At 38.7% G+C, this 20,650-nt stretch overlaps 1 protein-coding gene across 3 annotated transcripts in view; it reads left to right on the top strand.

The window, feature by feature from the left end:
* Window positions 1–20,650, top strand: part of MINPP1 (multiple inositol-polyphosphate phosphatase 1) — a 48,049-nt gene that overhangs the window by 12,650 nt on the left and 14,749 nt on the right. For 2 of the 3 annotated variants that reach the window (XM_003255165.4, XM_003255167.3), the window contains exon 4: window positions 4,191–4,324. The exons of the other annotated variant lie outside the window; for it this stretch is intronic. In XM_003255165.4, coding sequence (XP_003255213.1) covers window positions 4,191–4,324 — 134 coding nt within the window. The remainder of the gene's footprint in view (window positions 1–4,190; window positions 4,325–20,650) is intronic. 3 annotated transcript variants of the gene reach the window in all.

Here is a 20,650-nt window from a genome sequence, read left to right as displayed (position 1 = left end):
TTTTTCTTTATTACAGTAGTTTATTGTTTACTAATTTATTTTTTCCCTAAGAAACAGTTTAGCTTTATCTGTTTTTGAACTTTATAATGATGGAATTATTCATTGTGTATTTTTTTTCTTTTGGTATCTAGCTCTTGTTCAACATTAAGTTTTTAAGATTTATTTGAGAGCTAAATGGTGGGAACACATGGACAGATAGAGGGGAACAACATACACTGGGGCCTTTCAGAGGGCAGAGGTTGGGAGGAGGGAGAGGATCAGGAAAAATAACTAATGGGCACTAGGATTAATAACTGGGTAATGAAATAATCCATACAACAAACTCCCACGACACAAGTTAAAAAGCTTCCCACTTATAGATTGCTACTTAGAAGGCAGGGATTTAAACTGGGAGGAATTTAAAATGATCTTGATCTGTTGTGTTGTGAAAAGGTTTACAAATTTCAGGAAAATGTACCTCTTCTCAAATGGATTGGGAATTATGAGGTCACAGACATTTCTCAGGATTCTGTAAAACATGTACCTGTAGCAGAGTATTAGAGGAGATTGAAGCAAAGGGGCAAGAGGTAACTTCTTGGGGGTGATTAAGTCACTGTATTATCACAGTGGGGGCAGGTTATACAGTTGTTTATATTTGTCAAAAGTCATCAACCTGTATATTTAAATCATGTGTATGTAAATTACAATTTAATAAAGTTTTAAAAATGAAAAAAGATTTATGAGGTTGCATATAGCTACAATTTTAATTTTCATTACTGTATAATATTCCATTATATGAATATTTTACAGTTTATTCATTATCTTTTTGGTAGACATTGTTTTTAGTTTGGGGCTATTATGAACCTCGTTGCTATGAACATTATTGTATATGTTTATTGGGGTACAGGTATACCTGTTTCTGAAGGTGTATGTCTGGTAGAATTGTCGATTCTCGTGCTTCAGCCTCCTGAGTAGCCGGGACCACAGGCATCCGCCACCACACCTGGCTAATTTTTGTATTTTTAGTAGAGACAGGGTTTTACCATGTTGGCCAGGCTGGTCTTGAACTCTTGACCTAAAGGGAGCCACTTGCCTCAGCCTCCCAAACTGCTGGGATTACAGGTGTGAGCCACCGCACACGGCCGTTTTTTTTGCTTGTTTGTTTGTTTTGGGACAGAGTCTCGCTCTGTCACCCAGGCTGGAGTACAGAGGCATGATCTCGGCTCACTGCAAGCTCCGCCTCCCGGGTTCAAGCCATTCTGCTGCCTCGACCTCCCGAGCAGCTGGGACTACAGGTGCCCGCCACCACACCCGGCTAATTTTTTGTATTTTTAGTAGAGACGGGGTTTCACCGTGTTAGCCAGGATGGTCTCGATCTCCTGACCTCGCGATCCGCCTGTCTTGGCCTCCCAAAATGCTGGGATTACAGGCGTGAGCCACCACACCAGGCCCTTTTTTTTTTTTTAAATATAAAGTTGTAGTAGTAAGCACTTGAGAATTTTTGAAATCTCCGGTTGCCTTCTTTTTATTTCTAATAGTAGATTTTATTATTTGAATAGATTGAACAGACTTTTATCTAATTCCTTTTTAAATTTCTTAGTGTTTACGTCTCTTTGCTAACTTCTTGATTTAATTGCCTTTGTGTAAGGACAAACTCTCTCAGGCCGTGTTTTTCCTCTACTCTCACACCACCACCACAATCATCAACACAGAAGACTTCTGTGACCAAATGTGTGGGAGCCTTTCCCCTGCACACCAAGCAGGAGACACCAGCTGGGTGTCCTCCAGTTCAGTTCTGACATTGTCTACCTGGAGGTAGTATTAGATCCCACAGGTTGAGGGCTCAGTCCCCAAGTGCCCCATCGGTACTCTTCTGCTCAACTGGCTTCAAGTTGGCGTTCCCATAACCTCTTCTTTGGGTTCAGTTAATTTGCTGTAGCAGCTCACAGAACTCAAAGAAACACTTTTGCTGGTTTATTATAAAGGATGTTACAAAGGATACAGATGAAGAGATGAGCAGGGCGAGATATGGGGGAAGGGGCATGGAGCTTCCACGTCCTCCCTGGGCATGCCACCCTCCAGGAAGCCCCACATGTTCAGCTATCTGTAAGCTCTCTAAACCCAGTCCTCTTGGGTTTTTATGGAAGTATTCCTTCCCCCCAGGATATGAGGCAGGACCCTTTCAGGGCATGATCTTAAGGCCCCCAGAAAGGCAGGAAGATTAGAGTTCTGTCTCTACACAGGTGAAAGGGAGGCAGGAGAGAGATTCTGTTTCCTGAGGCCTGCCCTGGAGGCCTAACACACCCAGCATTATACCAAAAGACTGCAACAAGGGATATGGGAGTTACAAACCAGGAAGTGTGGATGAAAGCCACTATATACATATCGTAATACCACAGGTCAGCCCCTGGTTTTCAAAGAGGGATACTTTACATCAAAAGAATATACACAATTATTAATAATTAATCCATTCCATCATCTTGTATGAATGTCTTCCAGGGCAAGGCCACTCAGGTTTGCCGGCTTCCTTTCAATCCTGTCAGGTTCCAAAACCAGGAGTGGTCTTGGCAAATATATAGCTTCACCCTTTCATGCATCTGTCATACTTGAGCTAAGAGACGGCGTCACCTTTTGCCCTGAGCCTCGTTCAAGGTGTTCATGTAATATTTCATTTCCTGTTTATTCATGCTTTTACCCTCAGCTCTTCTTTTCTTCTTTAATAAATATCTACACTTCTACCTTTGGAAGGGACACAAGCTGCCATTGTGCTGTGCTAGTCTAGATTGTAGGCAGCAATGCTAGTGTAGCAAGTAGCTCCTCCTCACCCCTTTATGTATTTTTTGTTTTGTTTTTATATATGGCACTGACCCACCCCTGCTCTTAAAACTTACTATGACTTGCACTTAGTTTCTCTAGGAGCTCTTTTGGGAAGAAAGGTTTGTGACTATTGCAGTCATCTTGAACCTCTTTTGGGTTACATATTTTAGTCCCCTAGTTGTGGTTTTAGCTACAGGTTTTAGTTCTAGATAGAGGTTTTAGTTCTCCACTTCTACATGAGCAAATGATCAAATGATACGTAAGTGGAAAATTTAACCCTCAGATAAAGTCTACTTAATTACCAGCTCCCGGTTCCAGACCTTTCAGCAGAGGTTAATAAGTGTTATCAGTGAGAGGTTTCAAACCGTTTTCTATACTTTTATAATCTGTATCATTCTTAGAAATATAAAAGGTATAATGTGTATGTGTGTGTGTGTGTGTTGGTAATAAATGGTATTATAGGGTATGTATTATTTTTAATGGGTTCTTATTCAACATTGTGTCTTGGAGATTTTTCCATGTCAGTACATGGAAATCTATAATATAGAACTTTTTGATAACTGCAAAGTATTCTGAAGTATGTGTATACCATAGTTTATTTAACCATCTACCTACTATTGGAATTTAGTTGTTTCTGGGGATTTTTTGGCTTCTATAAGCAGTGCTACTGTAAGTCATTCTTGTACATTCTCCCTGGTGTTCCTCTGTGAATATCACTTTATAAGAAATGGAATTAAATGGATCATAGGGTATGTGTGTTTTCATGGATTTTGCCAATTTGCCCTCTAGAATGTCTATACCAATATACATTCCTTCCAACAGTACCCATTTCCCCATATCCTTGGTACACTTTTATTATTATTTTTTCACCAAACTGATACATGAACCAAAGTAACTCATTTTCTATTTGACTTCTACCTTCTCAAAATTCTTAAACATTTCTTATCCACCTATGGTATCTTTCTGTGCTTTAATGAATATTCTTCTTCTTTATTCTTTCTTCTAAATGTCAAGGATACATTTAGAAGAAAGAATAAAGAAGAATATTAATATAATGTCATCTTAATATAATGCTAGAAGAAGGGAGAGGTGAGCACATGTCCTTACTCCACTCTCTTGAGCTGTCCTGACCTTGGATGGTTGGCTGTGAGCACTTACTGGCTTGCTCTTGCACACCAGCATCTACATTCCCCCAATCCAAATTTGTGATGCAGCATAAATCTCTGTGGTATGAACCTTTGGGACCAACTCTTAAATGCTGGAAAGGACAAATACTGTATTTTGTGCAGAATGGTAATTAAACACTGTAACCATTTCTTAGAGAATCATTATTAAATCAGGGAATCTGTTATATTTTTGAAAATATATTAGAAATTATTTTTGAATTTTTTTAGGTATTAGAATATTTAAATGATCTGAAACAATATTGGAAAAGAGGATATGGGTATACTATCAACAGTCGTTCCAGCTGCACCTTGTTTCAGGATATCTTTCAGCACTTGGACAAAGCAGTTGAACAGAAACAAAGGTAAGAACTTTCTAAAAAATTTGAAGTACATTTTGAGTTACAATTAAACTTCTGGAAAATTTTTTATAATGAGTAATTTTAAAAAATCGTTTTTGCTTGTGTTTTAAAAAATATTTTAATATAATGTGATACAAAAGAATTTGATAACACATATGTAAGTTATAAAACATATGAACCTTCCACTCTACCCAAGAACTAGAATATTAATAATAACTTGCATTTGTTTACTTTTGTGTTCCTCAACTATTCCATTTTCCTGCCTCCTCTTGCCCTTCCCTTTCCTCCAGAAACTATTCTTTGGAATTTTGTATTTGTCATTCCTTCGCCTCTTTAAAACAGTTTATATTATGAATGTATTGGTGCCCAAAGAATATATTTAGTTTTTCTTGGAATCATACTGCTTATTGTCTTTTGGGACTTGCTTTGTTTCCCCCCGTCAACTTTATGTTTTTAATATTCAACATATTATTGCATATAGCTATAGTTCATTTTCACTGTAGTACAATATTCAATAATGTGAATATACCATAATTTATACCATCTACTCTTGTCAGTGGGCATTTAGATAGTTCCTATCTTTTGCTATTATAAATAGTGTAATTATGAACTCTATGTGGCTCCTGCTATGAATGTGCAAAATGTTTTTATTTTGAAAGAGAAAAAGCTTTTGTTAATGTTTATAATCTTCAATTAAAAATAATTTTTCATGACTTGAACCTTTGATAGAAACTCAATTCCAGGCTAGTTTCAAACTTCTGGGCTCAAGGAATCCTCTCCCGTTGGTCTCCCAAAGTGTTGGGATTACAGGCGTGAGTCACTGCACCCAGCTGAGCACAGAGAACTTTGTAGGTGGCTCACGCCTGTAATCCCAGCACTTTGGGAGGCCGAGGCGGGCGGATCACGAGGTCAGGAGATTGAGACCATCCTGGCTAACACGGTGAAACCCCGTCTCTACTAAAAATACAAAAAATTAGCCGGGCGAGGTGGCGGACGCCTGTAGTCCCAGCTATGCGGGAGGCTGAGGCAGGAGAATGGCATGAACCCCGGGGGGCAGAGCCTGCAGTGAGCCGAGATCACGCCACTGCACTCCAGCCTGGGTGAAAGAGCGAGACTCCTTCTCAAAAAAAAAGAAGTTTTCCCAAACTGGATTGTGGTGATTACACACTACACACACAGCTGTATACATTTGTTAAGATATCTAACTCTCTAATTAAAACTGATGAATTTCATGGTAGTTATGCTTCAGTAAAACTTAATCTGAGTATTTAACAAAAGTATTAAACGGAATGAAATAATTTTTTGGTAAAAGTGGAAAAAGTTTTTTTAAAGAAGACTCCGTTTTTCTGAATTAGTAAAGTTTTTTTTTTTACAAGGCAACACCAAAATGCTTATGACATAATTACTGAAAATGTTTTAAAATTATTAGATCACTTCCCTGCGTTGATGTGCAATATATTGGAAAATAATTGAATTTTTTTAATTAAGGATTTTACAGTGTCATAGGGTCATTATTTTTTAAAACAATTTGAGAAATAATTCACATACAGGCATGTCTCAAAGATACTGCAAGTTCAATTCCAGACCACTGCAAAAAAGTGAATATCACAATGAAGGGAGTCACACAATTTTTTTGGTTTCCCAGTGCATATGAAAGTTATGTTTACACTATAATAAGCGTGCAATAGCATTTTGTCTTAAAAAACAATACATACATACCTTAATTTAAAAATGCTTTATTACTAGGAAATGCCCATGATCATCTGAGCCTTCAGAGAGTTGTAATCTTTTTGCAGGTAAAGGGTCTTGCCTCAGGTGTTGATGGCTGCTGACTGATGAGAATAGTGGTTGCTGAAGGCTGGGGTGGCTGTGGCAATTTATTGTAAAAGAAAATATCAATGAGGTTTGCTGCATCAGTTGACTCTTCCTTTCATGAAAGATGTCTCTGTAACACATGATGCTGTTTAATAGCATTTTACCCACAGTAGAACATATTTTAAAATTGGAGTCAATCCTCTCAAAGCCTGTCACTGCTTTGTCAACTGTCACAATCCTTTGTTGTCATTTCAACAATATTCATAGTATCTTCACCAGGCATAGATTTCATCTCAAGAAACCATTTTGTTCATCCATAAGAAGCAACTCCTCATGTGTTCAAGTTTGATCATGATATTGCAGTAATTCAGTCACGTCTTTGGGTACCACTTGTAATTTTCTTGCTATTTCCACCACATCTGCAGCTACTTCCTATCATCCATGAGGGTTGGAATCAGCCTCTTCCAAACTCCTGGTAATGTTGATATTTTGACCTCCTCCCATGAATTACAAATATTCTTAATGGCATCTAGAGTGGTGAAACCTTTCTGGGAGGTTTCCAGTTTACATTCCTCAGATCCATTAAAGGAATCCCTGTCTATGACAGCTATAGCCTTATGAAATTTATTTCTTAAATAATATTTCTCTTTTATATGAAATTTCTTTTTTTTTTTTTTGAGACAGAATCTCATTTTGTCGCCCAGGCTGGAGTGCAGTGGCGTGATCTCGGCTCATTACAAGCTCCGCCTCCTGGGTTCATGCCATTCTTCTGCCTCAGCCTCCCGAGTAGCTGGGACTACAGGTGCCCGTCACCACACCCAGCTAATTTTTTTTATTTTTTTTTGTATTTTTAGTAGAGACGGGGTTTCACCTTGTTAGCCAGGATGGTCTCGATCTCCTGACCTTGTGATCCACCCGCCTTGGCCTCCCAAGAAATTTATTTCTTAAATAATTTATTTCTTAAATATTTCTTAAATTTATTTTCTTAATAATAAATTTCTTAAAATTTATAATGAAATCAAAATTACTACTTGATCTGTGGGATGCAGAATAGATTTTGTGTTAGCAGACATGAAAACAACATTAATTTCCTTGTACCTCTCCATCAGAGCTCTTGGATGACCAAGTGTATTGTCAATAAGCAGTAATATTTTGAAAGGAATCTTTCTTTCTGAGCAGAAAGTCTCAATAGTAGGCTTCAAAGAGCCAGTAAACCATGCTATGTAAAAACAGATGTGCTGTCATCCAGGCTTTGTTGTTCCATTTATAGAGCACAGGCAGAGTAGATTTAGTATAATTCTTACGGGCCCTAGAATTTTTGGAATGACCAGTGAGCGTTGGGTTCAATGCAGTCAGGAGCTGCATTATCTACTAACAAGAGAGTCATCCTATCCTTTGAAGCCAGACATTGATGTTCTAGATGGTATCTTCTTCCAAAAGAAGGCTGTTTTGTCTGCATTGAAAATCTGCTTAGTATAGTGACCTTCAGTTATCTTAGCTAGATCTTCTAGATCACTTGCAGTTTCTACATCAGGACTTGCTGCTTCAACTTACATTTTTGTGTTATGGAGATAGTTTTTTTCCCTGAACCTCATGAGCTAACCTCTGCCAGCTTCTAACTTTTCTTTTGCAGCTTCCTTACCTCTTAGCTTTTCTAGAATTGAGGAGAGTTAGGGCCTTGCTGTGGATTAGGCTTTGGCTAAGGGGAATGTTGCAGCTGTTTGGATCTTCTACCAGACCACTGAAACTTTCTTCCTATCAGCAATAACATTCTTCCCCTTTCTTATCATCCATGTGTTCACCGGAGTAGCACTTTTAATTTCCTCCAAGAACTTTTCCTTTGCATTCATAGCTTGGCTAACTGACCCAAGAGACCTAGCTTTTGGCCTGTTTCAGCTTAGGACATGCCTTCCTCACTAAGCTTAATCATATCTAGCTTTTGAGTTAAAGTGAAAGATGTGTGAGTCTTGCTTTCATTTGAACACTTAGAGGCCATGTAGGATTATTAATTGGCATAATTTCAGTATTGTATCTCAGGGAATAGGGAGACTGGAGGAGAGAAAGGAGGATGGAGAATGGCTGGTCGGTGGAGCAGTCAGAACATATACAACATTTATCAGTTAAATTTACCATCTATATGGGTGGCATTCATGGCACCCCAAAACAATTACAAAAGTAACATAAAAGATCACTGATCACAGATCACCATCACAGATGTAATAATAAAAAACTTTGAAATATTGTGTATTACTAAAATGTGATACATTACTAAAATGTGATACACAAAGTGAGCACATGCTGTTGGAAAAATTACACGGATGACGTTGCTTAACTCAGGATTGCCACAAACCTTCCATTTGTGGCAAAATGCAGTATCTACGAAGCATAATAAATCAAAGCACAAGATGAGGTAATGCCTGTATCATATACTGTTTACGTACTTAAAGTGCACAATTCAGTGTTTTAGTATATTCACAGAGCTGCACAACCATCACTACTGCAACTTTAAAACATTTTCATCACCTCAAAAAGAAACTCTATATGCTGTGCCTTAGCAGTCACTCTCCATTCACCCTCACTCTGCCATCCCCTGGCAACCACTAGTATATTTTCTGTCTGCATGGATTGGCATATTCTGGACTTTCATATAAATGGAATGATACAATATGTGGTTCTTTGTGACAGGCTTTTATGATTTAGCATCATATTTTTAAGGTTCTTCCATGTTGTACATGTAGCAGTAGCATGTATCATTCTTCTTCATGGCTGAATAATATTTCTTTGTATTACTATACCATGTTTTTGTTCATCTTATTTTCTTTTTTTTGCCTTTTTAAAAATTATACTTTAAGTTCTAGGGTACATGTGCACAACGTGCAGGTTTGTTACATATGTATACGTGTGCCATGTTGGTGTGCTGGACCCATTAACTCGTCATTTACATTAGGTATATCTCCTAATGCTATCCCTTCCCCCTCCCCCTACCCGACGACAGGCCCATGCCATGACAGGTGTGTGATGTCCCCCATCCTGTGTCCAAGTGTTCTCATTGTTCAGTTCCCACCTATGAGTGAAAACATGCGGTGCTTGGTTTTCTGTCCTTGCAATAGTTTGCTCAGAATGATGGTTTCCAGCTTCATCCATGTCCCTACAAAGGACATGAACTCATCCTTTTTTATGGCTGCATAGTATTCCATGGTGTATATGTGCCACATTTTCTTAATCCAGTCTATCATTGATGGACATTTGGGTTGGTTCCATGTCTTTGCTATTGTGAATAGTGCCACAATAAACATACATGTGCATGTCTTTATAGCAGCATGATTTATAATCTTTTGGGTATATACCCAGTAATGGGATGGCTGGGTCAAATGGTATTTCTAGTTCTAGATCCTTGAGGAATTGCCACACTGACTTCCACAATGGTTGAACTAGTTTACAGTCCCACCAACAGTGTAAAAGTGTTCCTATTTCTCCACATCCTCTCCAGCACCTGTTGTTTCCTGACTTTTTAATGATCGCCATTCTAACTGGTGTGAGATGGTATCTCATTGTGGTTTTGATTTGCATTTCTCTGATGGCCAGTGATGATGAGCATTTTTTCATGTGTCTGTTGGCTGCATAAATGTCTTCTTTTGAGAAGTGTCTGTTCATATCCTTCACCCACTTTTTGATGGGGTTGTTTGATTTTTTCTTGTAAATTTGTTTAAGTTCTTTGTAGATTATGGATATTAGCCCTTTGTCAGATGGGTAGATTGTAAAAATTTTCTCCCATTCTGTAGGTTTCCTGTTCACTCTGATGGTAGTTTCTTTTGCTGTGCAGAAGCTCTTTAGTTTAATTAGATCCCATTTGTCAATTTTGGCTTTTGTTGCCATTGCTTTTGGTGTTTTAATCATGAAGTCCTTGCCCATGCCTATGTCCTGAATGGTATTGCCTAGGTTTTCTTCTAGGGTTTTTATGGTTTTAAGTCTAACTTCTAAGTTTTTAATCCATCTTGAGTTAATTTTTGTATAAGGTGTGAGGAAGGGATCCAGTTTCAGCTTTCTACGTATGGCTAGCCAGTTTTCCCAGCACCATTTATTAAATAGGGAATCCTTTCCCCATTTCATGTTTTTGTCAGATTTGTCAAAGATCAAATGGTTGTAGATGTGTGGTATTATTTCTGAGGGCTCTGTTCTGTTCCATTGGTCCATATCTTTGTTTTGGTACCAGTACCATGCTGTTTTGGCTACTGTAGCCTTGTAGTATAGTTTGAAGTCAGGTAGCGTGATGCCTCCAGCTTTGTTCTTTTGGCTTAGGATTGTCTTGGCAATGCGGGCTCTTTTTTGGTTCCATACGAACTTTAAAGTAGTTTTTTCCAATTCTGTGAAGAAAGTCATTGGTAGCTTAATGGGCATGGCATTGAATCTATAAATTACCTTGGGCAGTATGACCATTTTCACTATATTGATTCTTCCTATCCATGAGCATGGAATGTTCTTCCATTTGTTTGTGTTCTCTTTTATTTCCTTGAGCAGTGGTTTGTAGTTCTCCTTGAAGAGGTCCTTCACATCCCTACAATTGTGAATGGCAGTTCACTTATGATTTGGCTGTATGTTGAATAGGAGTGGTGAGAGAGGGCATTCCTGTCTTGTGCCAGTTTTCAAAGGGAATGCTTCCAGTTTTTGCCCATTCAGTATGATATTGGTTGTGGGTTTGTCATAAATAGCTTTTATTATTTTGAGATATGTCCCATCAATACCTAGTTTATTGAGAGTTTTTAGCATGAAGGGCTGTTGAATTTTGTCAAAGGCCTTTTCTGCATCTATTGAGATAATCATGTGGTTTTTTTCTTTGGTTCTGTTTATATGATGGATTACGTTAATATCGATTTGCATATATTGAACCAGCCTTGCATCCCAGGGATGAAGCCAGCTTGATCATGGTGGATAAGCTCATCAGGGATATTGGTCTAAAATTCTCTTTTTTTGTTGTGTCTCTGCCAGACTTTGGTATCAGGATGATGCTGGCCTCATAAAATGAGTTAGGGAGGATTCCCTCTTTTTCTGTTGACTGGAATAGTTTCAGAAGGAATGGTACCAGCTCGTCTTTGTACCTCTGGTATAATTTGGCTGTGAATCCATCTGGTCTTGGACTTTTTTTGGTTGGTAGGCTATTAATTATTGCCTCAATTTCAGAGCCTGTTATTGGTCTATTCAGGGATTCAGCTTCTTCCTGGTTTAGTCTTGGGAGGGTGTATGTGTCCAGGAATTTGTCCATTTCTTCTAGATTTTCTAGTTTGTTTGCATAGAGGTGTTTATACTATTCTCTGATGGTAGTTTATATTTCTGTGGGATTGGTGGTGATATCCCCTTTATCATTTTTTATTGTGTCTGTTTGATTCTTCTTTCTTCTTTTATTAGTCTTGCTAGCAGTCTATCAATTTTGTTGATCTTTTCAAAAACCCAGCTCCTAGATTCACTGATTTTTTTTGAAGGGTTTTTTGTGTCTCTATCTCCTTCAGTTCTGCTCTGATCTTAGCTATATCTTGCCTTCTGCTAGCTTTTGAATGTGTTTGCTCTTGTTTCTCTAGTTCTTTTAATTGTGATGTTAGGGTGTCAATTTTAGATCTTTCCTGCTTTCTCCTGTGGGCATTTAGTGCTATAAATTTCCCTGTACACCCTGCTTTAAATGTGTCCCAGAGATTCTGGTATGTTATGTCTTTGTTCTCATTGGTTTCAAAGAACATCTTTATTTCTGCCTTCATTTCATTATGTACCCAGTAGTCATTCAGGAGTAGGTTGTTCAGTTTCCATGTAGTTGAGTGGTTTTGAGTGAATTTCTTAATCCTGAGTTCTAGTTTGATTGCACTGTGGTCTGAGAGACAGTTTGTTATAATTTCTGTTCTTTTACATTTGCTGAGGAGTGCTTTACTTCCAACTATGTGGTCAATTTTGGAATAAGTGTGATGTGGTGCTGAGAAGAATGTATATTCTGTTGATTTGGGGTGGAGAGTTCTGTAGATGTCTATTAGGTCTGCTTGGTGCAGAGCTGAGTTCAATTCCTGGATATCCTTGTTAACTTTCTGTCTTGTTGATCTGTCTGATGTTGACAGTGGGGTGTTAAAGTCTCCCATTATTATTGTGTGGGAGTCTAAGTCTCTTTGTAGGTCTCTAAGGGCTTGCTTTATGAATCTGGGTGCTCCTGTATTGGGTGCATATATATTTAGGATAGTTAGCTCTTCTTGTTGAATTGATCCCTTTACCATTATGTAATGGCCTTCTTTGTCTCTTTTGATCTTTGTTGGTTTAAAGTCTGTTTTATCAGAGACTAGGATTACAACCCTTGCTTTTTTTTGTTTTCCATTTGCTTGGTAGATCTTCCACCATCCCTTTATTTTGAGCCTATGTGTGTCTCTGCACATGAGATGTGTCTCCTGAATACAGCACACTGATGGGTCTTGACTCTTTATCCAATTTGCCAGTCTGTGTCTTTTAATTGGAGCATTTAGCCCATTTACATTTAAGGTTAATATTGTTATATGTGAATTTGATCCTGTCATTATGATGTTAGCTGGTTTTTTTGCTCATTAGTTGATGCAATTTCTTCCTAGCCTCATGGTCTTTACAATTTGGCATGTTTTTGCAGTGGCTGGTACTGGTTCTTCTTTTCCATGTTTAGTGCTTCCTTCAGGAGCTCTTTTAGGGCAGGCCTGGTGGTGACAAAATCTTTCAGCATTTGCTTGTCTGTAAAGCATTTTATTTCTCCTTCACTTATGAAGCTTAGTTTGGCTGGATATGAAATTCTGGGTTGAAAATTCTTTTCTTTAAGAATGTTGAATATTGGCCCCCACTCTGTTCTGGCTTGTAGAGTTTCTGCCAAGAGATCTGCTGTTGGTCTGATGGGCTTCCCTTCGTGGGTAACCCGACCTTTCTCTCTGGCTGCCCTTAACATTTTTTCCTTCATTTCAACTTTGGTGAATCTGACAATTATGTGTCTTGGAGTTGCTCTTCTCGAGGAGTATCTTTTTGGCGTTCTCTGTATTTCCTGAATTTGAATGTTGGCCTGCCTTGCTAGGTTGGGGAAGTTCTCCTGGATAATATCCTGAATAGTGTTTTCCAACTTGGTTCCCTTCTCCCCATCACTTTCAGGTACACCAATCAGACGTAGATTTGGTCTTTTCACATAGTCCCATATTCCTTGGAGGCTTTGTTCATTTCCTTTTATTCTTTTTTTCTCTAAACTTCTCTTCTTGCTTCATTTCATTCATTTGATCTTCAATCACTGATACCCTTTCTTGCACTTGATTGAATCGGCTGCTGAAGCTTGTGCATGCATCATGTAGTTCTCGTGCCGTGGTTTTCAGGTCCTTCAGGTCATTTAAGGTCTTCTCTAGGCTGTTTATTCTAGTTAGCCATTTGTCTAATCTTTTTTCAAGGTTCTTAGCTTCTTTGCAATGGGTTCGAACATCCTCCTTTAGCTCGGAGAAATTATTACCGATCGTCTGAAGCTGCCTTCTCTCGGCTTGTCAAAGTCGTTCTCCATCCAGCTTTGTTCCATTGCTGGCGAGGATCCGCGTTTCTTTGGAGGAGAAGAGGCGCTCTGAATTTTAGAATTTTCAGCTTTTCTGCTCTGGTTTCTCCTCATCTTTGTGTTTTTATCTACCTTTGGTCTTTGATGATGGTGACGTACAGATGGGGTTTTGGTGTGGATGTCCTTTCTGTTTGTTAGTTTTCCTTCTAACAGTCAGGACCCTCAGCTGCAGGTCTGTTGGAGTTTGCTGGAGGTCCACTCCAGACCCTGTTTGCCTGGGTATCACCAGCGGAGGCTGCAGAACAGCAAATATTGCAGAACGGCAAATGTTGCTGCCTGATCCTTCCTCTGGAAGCTTCGTCTCAGAGGGGCACCCAGCCATATGAGGTGTCAGTCGGCCCCTACTGGGAGATGCCCCTCAGTTAGGCTACTTGGGGGTCAGGGACCCCCTTGAGGAGGCAGTCTGTCCGTTCTCAGATCTCAAACTCCGTGCTGGGAGAACCACTACTCTCTTCAAAGCTGTCAGACAGGGATGTTTAAGTCTGCAGAAGTTTCTGCTGGATTTTGTTCAGCTATGCCCTGCCCCCAGAGGTGGAGTCTACCTACAGAGGCAGGCAGGCCTCCTTGATTTGCAGTGGGCTCCACCCAGTTTGAGCTTCCTGGCGGCTTTGTTTACCTACCCAAGCCTCAGCAATGGCGGATGCCCTTCCCCTAGCTTCGCTGCTGCCTTGCAGTTCGATTTCAGGCTGCTGTGCTAGCAGTGAGCGAGGCTCTGTGGGCATGGGACCCTCTGAGCCAGGCGCGGGATATAATCTCCTGGTGTGCCGTTTGCTAAGACCATTGGAAAAGTGCAGTATTAGGGTGGGAGTGTCCTGATTCTCCAGGTACTGTCTTTCATGGCTTCCCTTGGCTAAGAAAGGGAATTCCCCGACCCCTTGTGCTTCCTGGGTGAGGTGATGCCCTGTTCTGCTTTGGCTCATGCTCCGTGGGCTACACCCACTGTCTGACAAGCCCTAGTGAGATGAACCTGCTACCTCAATTGGAAATGCAGAAATCACCTGTCTTCTGCATGGCTCACACTGGGAGCTGTAGACTGGAGCTGTTCCTGTTTGGCCATCTTGGAACCTCCTCCTCATCTTGCTTATTTTCTTATAATTTGCTCATCTCACCTACAAATAAATTACAGAGGGAAAAATGCAACTAATTGAGCACTCCATTTTTGGTAGCTAGTAGCTGATGGTATCTTAATAAACTGAGAAGCTAATGAGGCGAATTTTCATGCGTGGCTTGTAGTAGCAGGTGTAGTTCTGTGGTGTAGAGGCAATATGACATAGTAGGCAGATGCTTGGATTTGGTTTGACTCCTGGTCCTGCTTTATGGATGCTGCAGTTTCCTCACTTTGGAAAAGAGGAATGAAGAATGCCTAGCCCTAATTAGAAAATTCGAAATACTCCAAACTCCAAAACTTTTTGAGTGCAGATGTGATGCAGCAAGTTGAAAATTCCACACCTGACCTCCTGTGATGGGTTGTAGTTGAAACTTTTAAAATTATTTAAAATATTGTATAGAATTACCTTCATGCTATGTGTGTAATGCGTATATGGAACATAAATGAATTTCATGTCTAGACTTGGGTCCCATCCCCAAGATTATATATATGAAAGTATTTCAAAATCTGAGAAAATTTGAAATCCAAAAGATTTATGGTCCCGAACATTTTGGATAAGGAATACTCAACCTATACCTCACCTGACTCATAGAATTGTGATAATCAAGTGAGATAATACTTATTAAAGCACTTAGTATAATATGATATACAGACACGGTATTGGTATTATATGTGATAGTTCTCTGGCCCAAACATGTCCTTAATGTCTTTTTCAGATATTCACACACCCTTCCCCTCCACCACCCTCGCCCCCCTTGGCAATTGTTCAAATAATGAAAACAAGTACTTTGTGAGACTTATTCTTTTCAAACTTTATGGCCTAATTTATTAAACTAACTTCCTTTTCATTGCAAGATGGAAAACATTTTTACTTCTTTTGGATGATTATGCCTTTTCTTGTGGCTTGAAAGGAAAATTCATTCAACAAAGCAGCTACCATGTTTATATGTCAGGCAGCGATGACTGAGGCAGAGTCACTGCACTGTGGCTCTTACAGTCTAGAGAAAATAAAAACATTTTATAAAAGCCATGTATAATGATATAACTGTTTGTGTAAGATTGTGAAACAATGTAAGAAGTTGAAAAAGAGAGTTTGACCCTTTAAGACAGGAAATCGTTTTGGCCACTGCCTCTTGTTCTAACTGAAGAAGGAATCAACAAACACTGCTCAGCAGTGAGCGATGATGAAGAAACTGGCAGATGGTTTCCTGGGACTGGTTATATCTGTACTAAAAGACTGATGAGGATTTTAAAAGATGCTTATTTTGCTGAATTAAGATTAAATCTTAAAATAGGAAAGGAGAATAAAGTACAGTTTGAGACTTCTGTCAGGTTTCTCTCCTAAAAACAGATTGACTGGTGCTGTGAGAAGCACTTCTAAAGAAAATCAATATATGCTCAGCAAGGAGCAAGTAAGTTGTTTTTTGTTTGTTTGTTTTTAATTAATGGACTTTTAAAAGTAATTTTAGGTTCACAGCAAAATTGAGTAGAAAGTACAGAGAGTTCCTACTTACTGCTTTTCTCCACACATTGACAGTCAGGCACCAGTGTGGTAGAATAATAAGCTTTTAATAGGATGTTTATCTTTGTGTTTTTCCTGATCTCTTCTACCAAAACATTGGCCTTTTTTTTTTTTTGTACATGACTTAAAATCCTTTTTTTAAATTTGGAATTAGAGTTTATAAATGAGTATTTTGACATTCATATTTTCTGACAAAATGACTTTCACTTAATTCCCAAGTTCCCAAGCTATTTTTGCTTTCTCCATCCCACCCCTACCCCTTGTTGGAATGTTGATATGTATACAGATTGGTTTTTTTATGTTAACATTAAATCAGGGACATTCTTCAGTGCCACTGAATTTTTTTTTTCAACATAATTTTAATAGCATGGTTTTACTTCATGGAAAAAATGGAAGATTGCAAATTGTTAAATTTTCAGTTAAATATAACCGGCCCTTGAAATTCAGCTCCTTGCATTTTTTTAGGAACTTGACTTTTATTTTCCTTTTTGCACCATCACTATAGTAATGGGATTAAAGTTAAAACCAGCAAATTTAAGCAGATACTTCTATTTAAGCAGCTGTGATTAGAAAAGCAGATTGAATTCACTGAAGAAAAGAAGTATCTCCAGATTTTATTTTACTGTCTCCTTCCGCATATGTCTGTTAATATAATCTTTTTAGATTCGAGGAATTCAACAAGTTACTTCATGTTTTCTCAAAGTAAGATTTATTTTGGGTCTATAATTACTTGCCTCATGAGATCTTTCATTTTAAGTTAATTACTATAAAAATATTTTTTACTGTTATTAAATACCTCAACTGTCAGTGTTAACCTTTTTCTCTACCTTTTTGTTGGGTTTCAAATCATTGATATTTTCAGATTTCATAGTCTATAAGGTATGGCTTTTTAAAGCTGTGTAGTCCCATATTTTAACGTAAGATGGCAGCATTGAGATAAATGTGTGGAGACACCAAGTGATTTTAGTTATTTGGTCAATTAGCCCATTGTAACAGGGGAAACTTGCAGCTTTAAAATTCTTAGAACTGTATGCCAATTCCAGGTCTTTTTGCCAACTTTTGAAGTCATAGTTCCATGGAGTTTAGCCAGGGGTATCAGGAATCTTTTCAGTGCTAGGAATCTCTTTAATGTTGAAAGATACTGGCTAAATATTTTCTTTTTTTTTTTTTGGAGGCAGAGTCTCGCTGTATCACCCAGGCTGGAGTGCAGTGACATCATCTCGGCTCACTGCAACCTCCACCTCCCAGGTTCAAGTGATTCTCATGCCTCAGCCTCCCAAGTAACTGGGATTACAGGCGCCTGCCACCATGCCCAGCTAATTTTTATATTTTTAGTAGAGAGACAGGGTTTTGCCATGTTGGCCAGGCTAGTGTTGAACTCCTAACCTCAGGTGGTCTGCCTGCCTTGGCCTCCCACAGTGCTGGGATTACAGGATTACAGGGGTGAGCCACAGTGCCCGGCCACATACTGGCTAAATATTAATAAGTAAAAGTTTATATAACTAGCCTGGCTGTACTCTGAATTCATATTCAAATGTCCAGCTGCCTTTTTGACTATCACTAGATTGTAGGTCTACTAAGTAGATATTCATTATTTCTGCACAATTATTTTACCTTTGTACATTTTTTTAAAAACTATTGTTGAATTGTATCCAGTTTTGTAAGAATCACTCTTAAATATATTGTCATATCTGTTCTTGTCATAGTTGGAGAGTATACCTACTCTGTGCTGACCCCAACAGTAGAACCGGGAGGCAAATCTTGTTTCAGTTACTATTTTAAAAAAAGAAACTTCACACACAAAAAACCCCACAACTTTTTAATAACTGTTAAATCAGTAGAATAGGCTGTTTTGTGAAGTAGTAGGTTTCCTATTTTAGAAGTATGCTAGTTGAATCTGGATAACTGTGTCAGAGATTCTTTTTTTTTTTTTTTTTTGAGATGGAGTCTCGCTCTGTCGCCCAGGCTGGAGTGCAGTGGCGCAATCTCGGCTCACTGCAAGCTCCGCCTCCCGGGTTCACGCCATTCTCCTGCCTCAGCCTCTCCAAGTAGCTGGGACTACAGGCGCCCGCCACCACGCCCGGCTAATTTTTTTGTATTTTTTTAGTAGAGATGGGGTTTCACCATGGTCTCAATCTCCTGACCTCATGATCCACCCGCCTCGGCCTCCCAAAGTGCTGGGATTACAAGCGTGAGCCACCACGCCCAGCCTGTGTCAGAGATTCTACAGAAGAAATGCTTCTACCACCTAAGAGGTTAGGAAATTATTTCGTGGTTCCATAACTAAAGGCTCAGTTCATTTCAATTCAGCAGGCAGTTTTTGAGCACATACAATGTGTGGTCATAGTGCTAGGCATTGGGAATGCATAAACATGGATAAGAAGTTATACCTGCTACATCCAAGGGGCTCTCAGTCTAGTAAGGAAGATGTCTTAAGAAAGCAATTTAGTCAAAAGCGAAAGGATGCTTGGGAAAGTAAGTCATGTCTGCAGTTCATGGTAGTTGGAAATGGCTTCTGTGTGGATGTAAGATGTAAGGTGAGCCTTAATCATTGACACTGTAGTGTAATGGAATTTGCATTGGCATAGGATTATTAAAATTCAAATCCTTGTTCAGCGTTTCCTAACCAAAACTTTGTCATCTTTAAAATTCAGGTAATACTCACGTTTCAAGATGTTGAGAAGGTTGAGTGGAGTTCTGTGTTCATGTATGTCTGCGTACCACACAAATACGTGTAAAGACACATTTATCTTTTACCACTATGCTTTACACAATTATTAAGTATTTTATTAATTGTTATTAATACCATCATGACAATCATTCCAGGCAAAATTTGGCTAGGGAAGAATAAGGAAGACATCAAGGAAGAAGAGTATTGAGCAAAGGCCTATGTGGGAATGAAAATGTAAAATGCCCAAGTTAATTTGATGGTTTGAGTTAGACAGTGTTGGGAAATAAGCTGTTAGATAGGGTGTTATCTATGCCAGAGAAAAACGGTATACTTTACCTGTCATCTAGATGCTGATTTAAAAATTTTCCTGGCCGGGCATGGTGGCTCAGACCTGTAATCCCAGCACTGTGTGAGGCCAAGGCAGGAGGATCGCTTGAGCCCAGGAGTTTGAGACCAGCGTGGGCAACAGGGGGAATCCCTACCTCTACAAAAGAAAAAAAAAAAATTAGCCAGGCGTGGTGGCATGTGCCTGTAGTCCCAGCTACTCAGGAGGCTGAGGTGGGAGGATCACCTGAGCCTGGGAGCTTGAGGCTACGGTGAGCCGTGATCGTGCCACTGTACTCCAGCTTGGGCAACAGAGCAAGACCCTGTCTCTAAATAAATAAATAAATAAAATAAGATTGTTCCTATTTCTGCTTTATTTGTGTTAATTTTAAATAAGTTCCACGTATTCTGAGGTTTACACTTAAACATCTCTCTCCTTAATTGGAACATAGACAAGTAAAATCTGTTGTTATTTTTCAAGAATATTTGGACAAATCTATTGAAATAAATATACAGCGTCTTCCAGGTTATCTTTGATAACCCACTGTGTTCAGGTTATTTGGCTGGCAACAGAGGGTATATACAAAGATGAATGCATTGAAATTGTCTCCAAACTCAAAGTTTAGAGAACACGTATAATAGCACTAAAACAGATAAAAACAAAATTACTGAGAGAGAATTAATTTGAACTCTTTGGGGTATGGTAAAGGCTTTATGAGGAGTCTTTGAAGTAGGCTACCAAAGACTTTTCTTTCACTAATCTCAGCATATCAGCTCTTAGTAATTGTTTTGGTGTGTTTTTTAATAACTTGAGGCATAATTCATGTAAACTGTACCTATTTAAAGTGTACAGTTTGGTCAGTTTTTACATATATATATATATATATATATATATATGCCCATATATATATATATATATATATATGCCCATGAAACCATCACCATAATCAAGATAAAATATCCATCACATCCAAGTTTCTTTGTGACCCTTTCTAATTCACTTTCTACCCCCATTTTCAGGTAACCACTGATACGCTTTCGTCACTATACATTAAGTTGTATTTTCTAGGATTTTATATAATGGAATCATAGTGAATTTTTTTTTGTTGGGCTTCTTTCACTCAGCATAGTGATTGTAAGATTCGTCTGTGTTGCTGATGAATCTAATAGTTCATTCCTTTTTAAGACCAAGTAGTATTCTGTTACATAGATCCACCACCATTTGTTCACCTTTTGATGAACATTTGGTTATTCACAGTTTTAAGGCTATTGCAAATAATGCTTCTGAATATTTGTGGTCTTTGTATGTTATGTTT

The sequence above is a fragment of the Nomascus leucogenys genome, chromosome 3, assembly GCF_006542625.1.
Source record: "Nomascus leucogenys isolate Asia chromosome 3, Asia_NLE_v1, whole genome shotgun sequence".
NCBI classification, from domain to species: Eukaryota; Metazoa; Chordata; class Mammalia; order Primates; family Hylobatidae; genus Nomascus; species Nomascus leucogenys.
The sequence above is the reverse complement of the archived record's forward strand: the minus strand, read 5'-3'. Positions and strand labels throughout refer to the sequence as shown.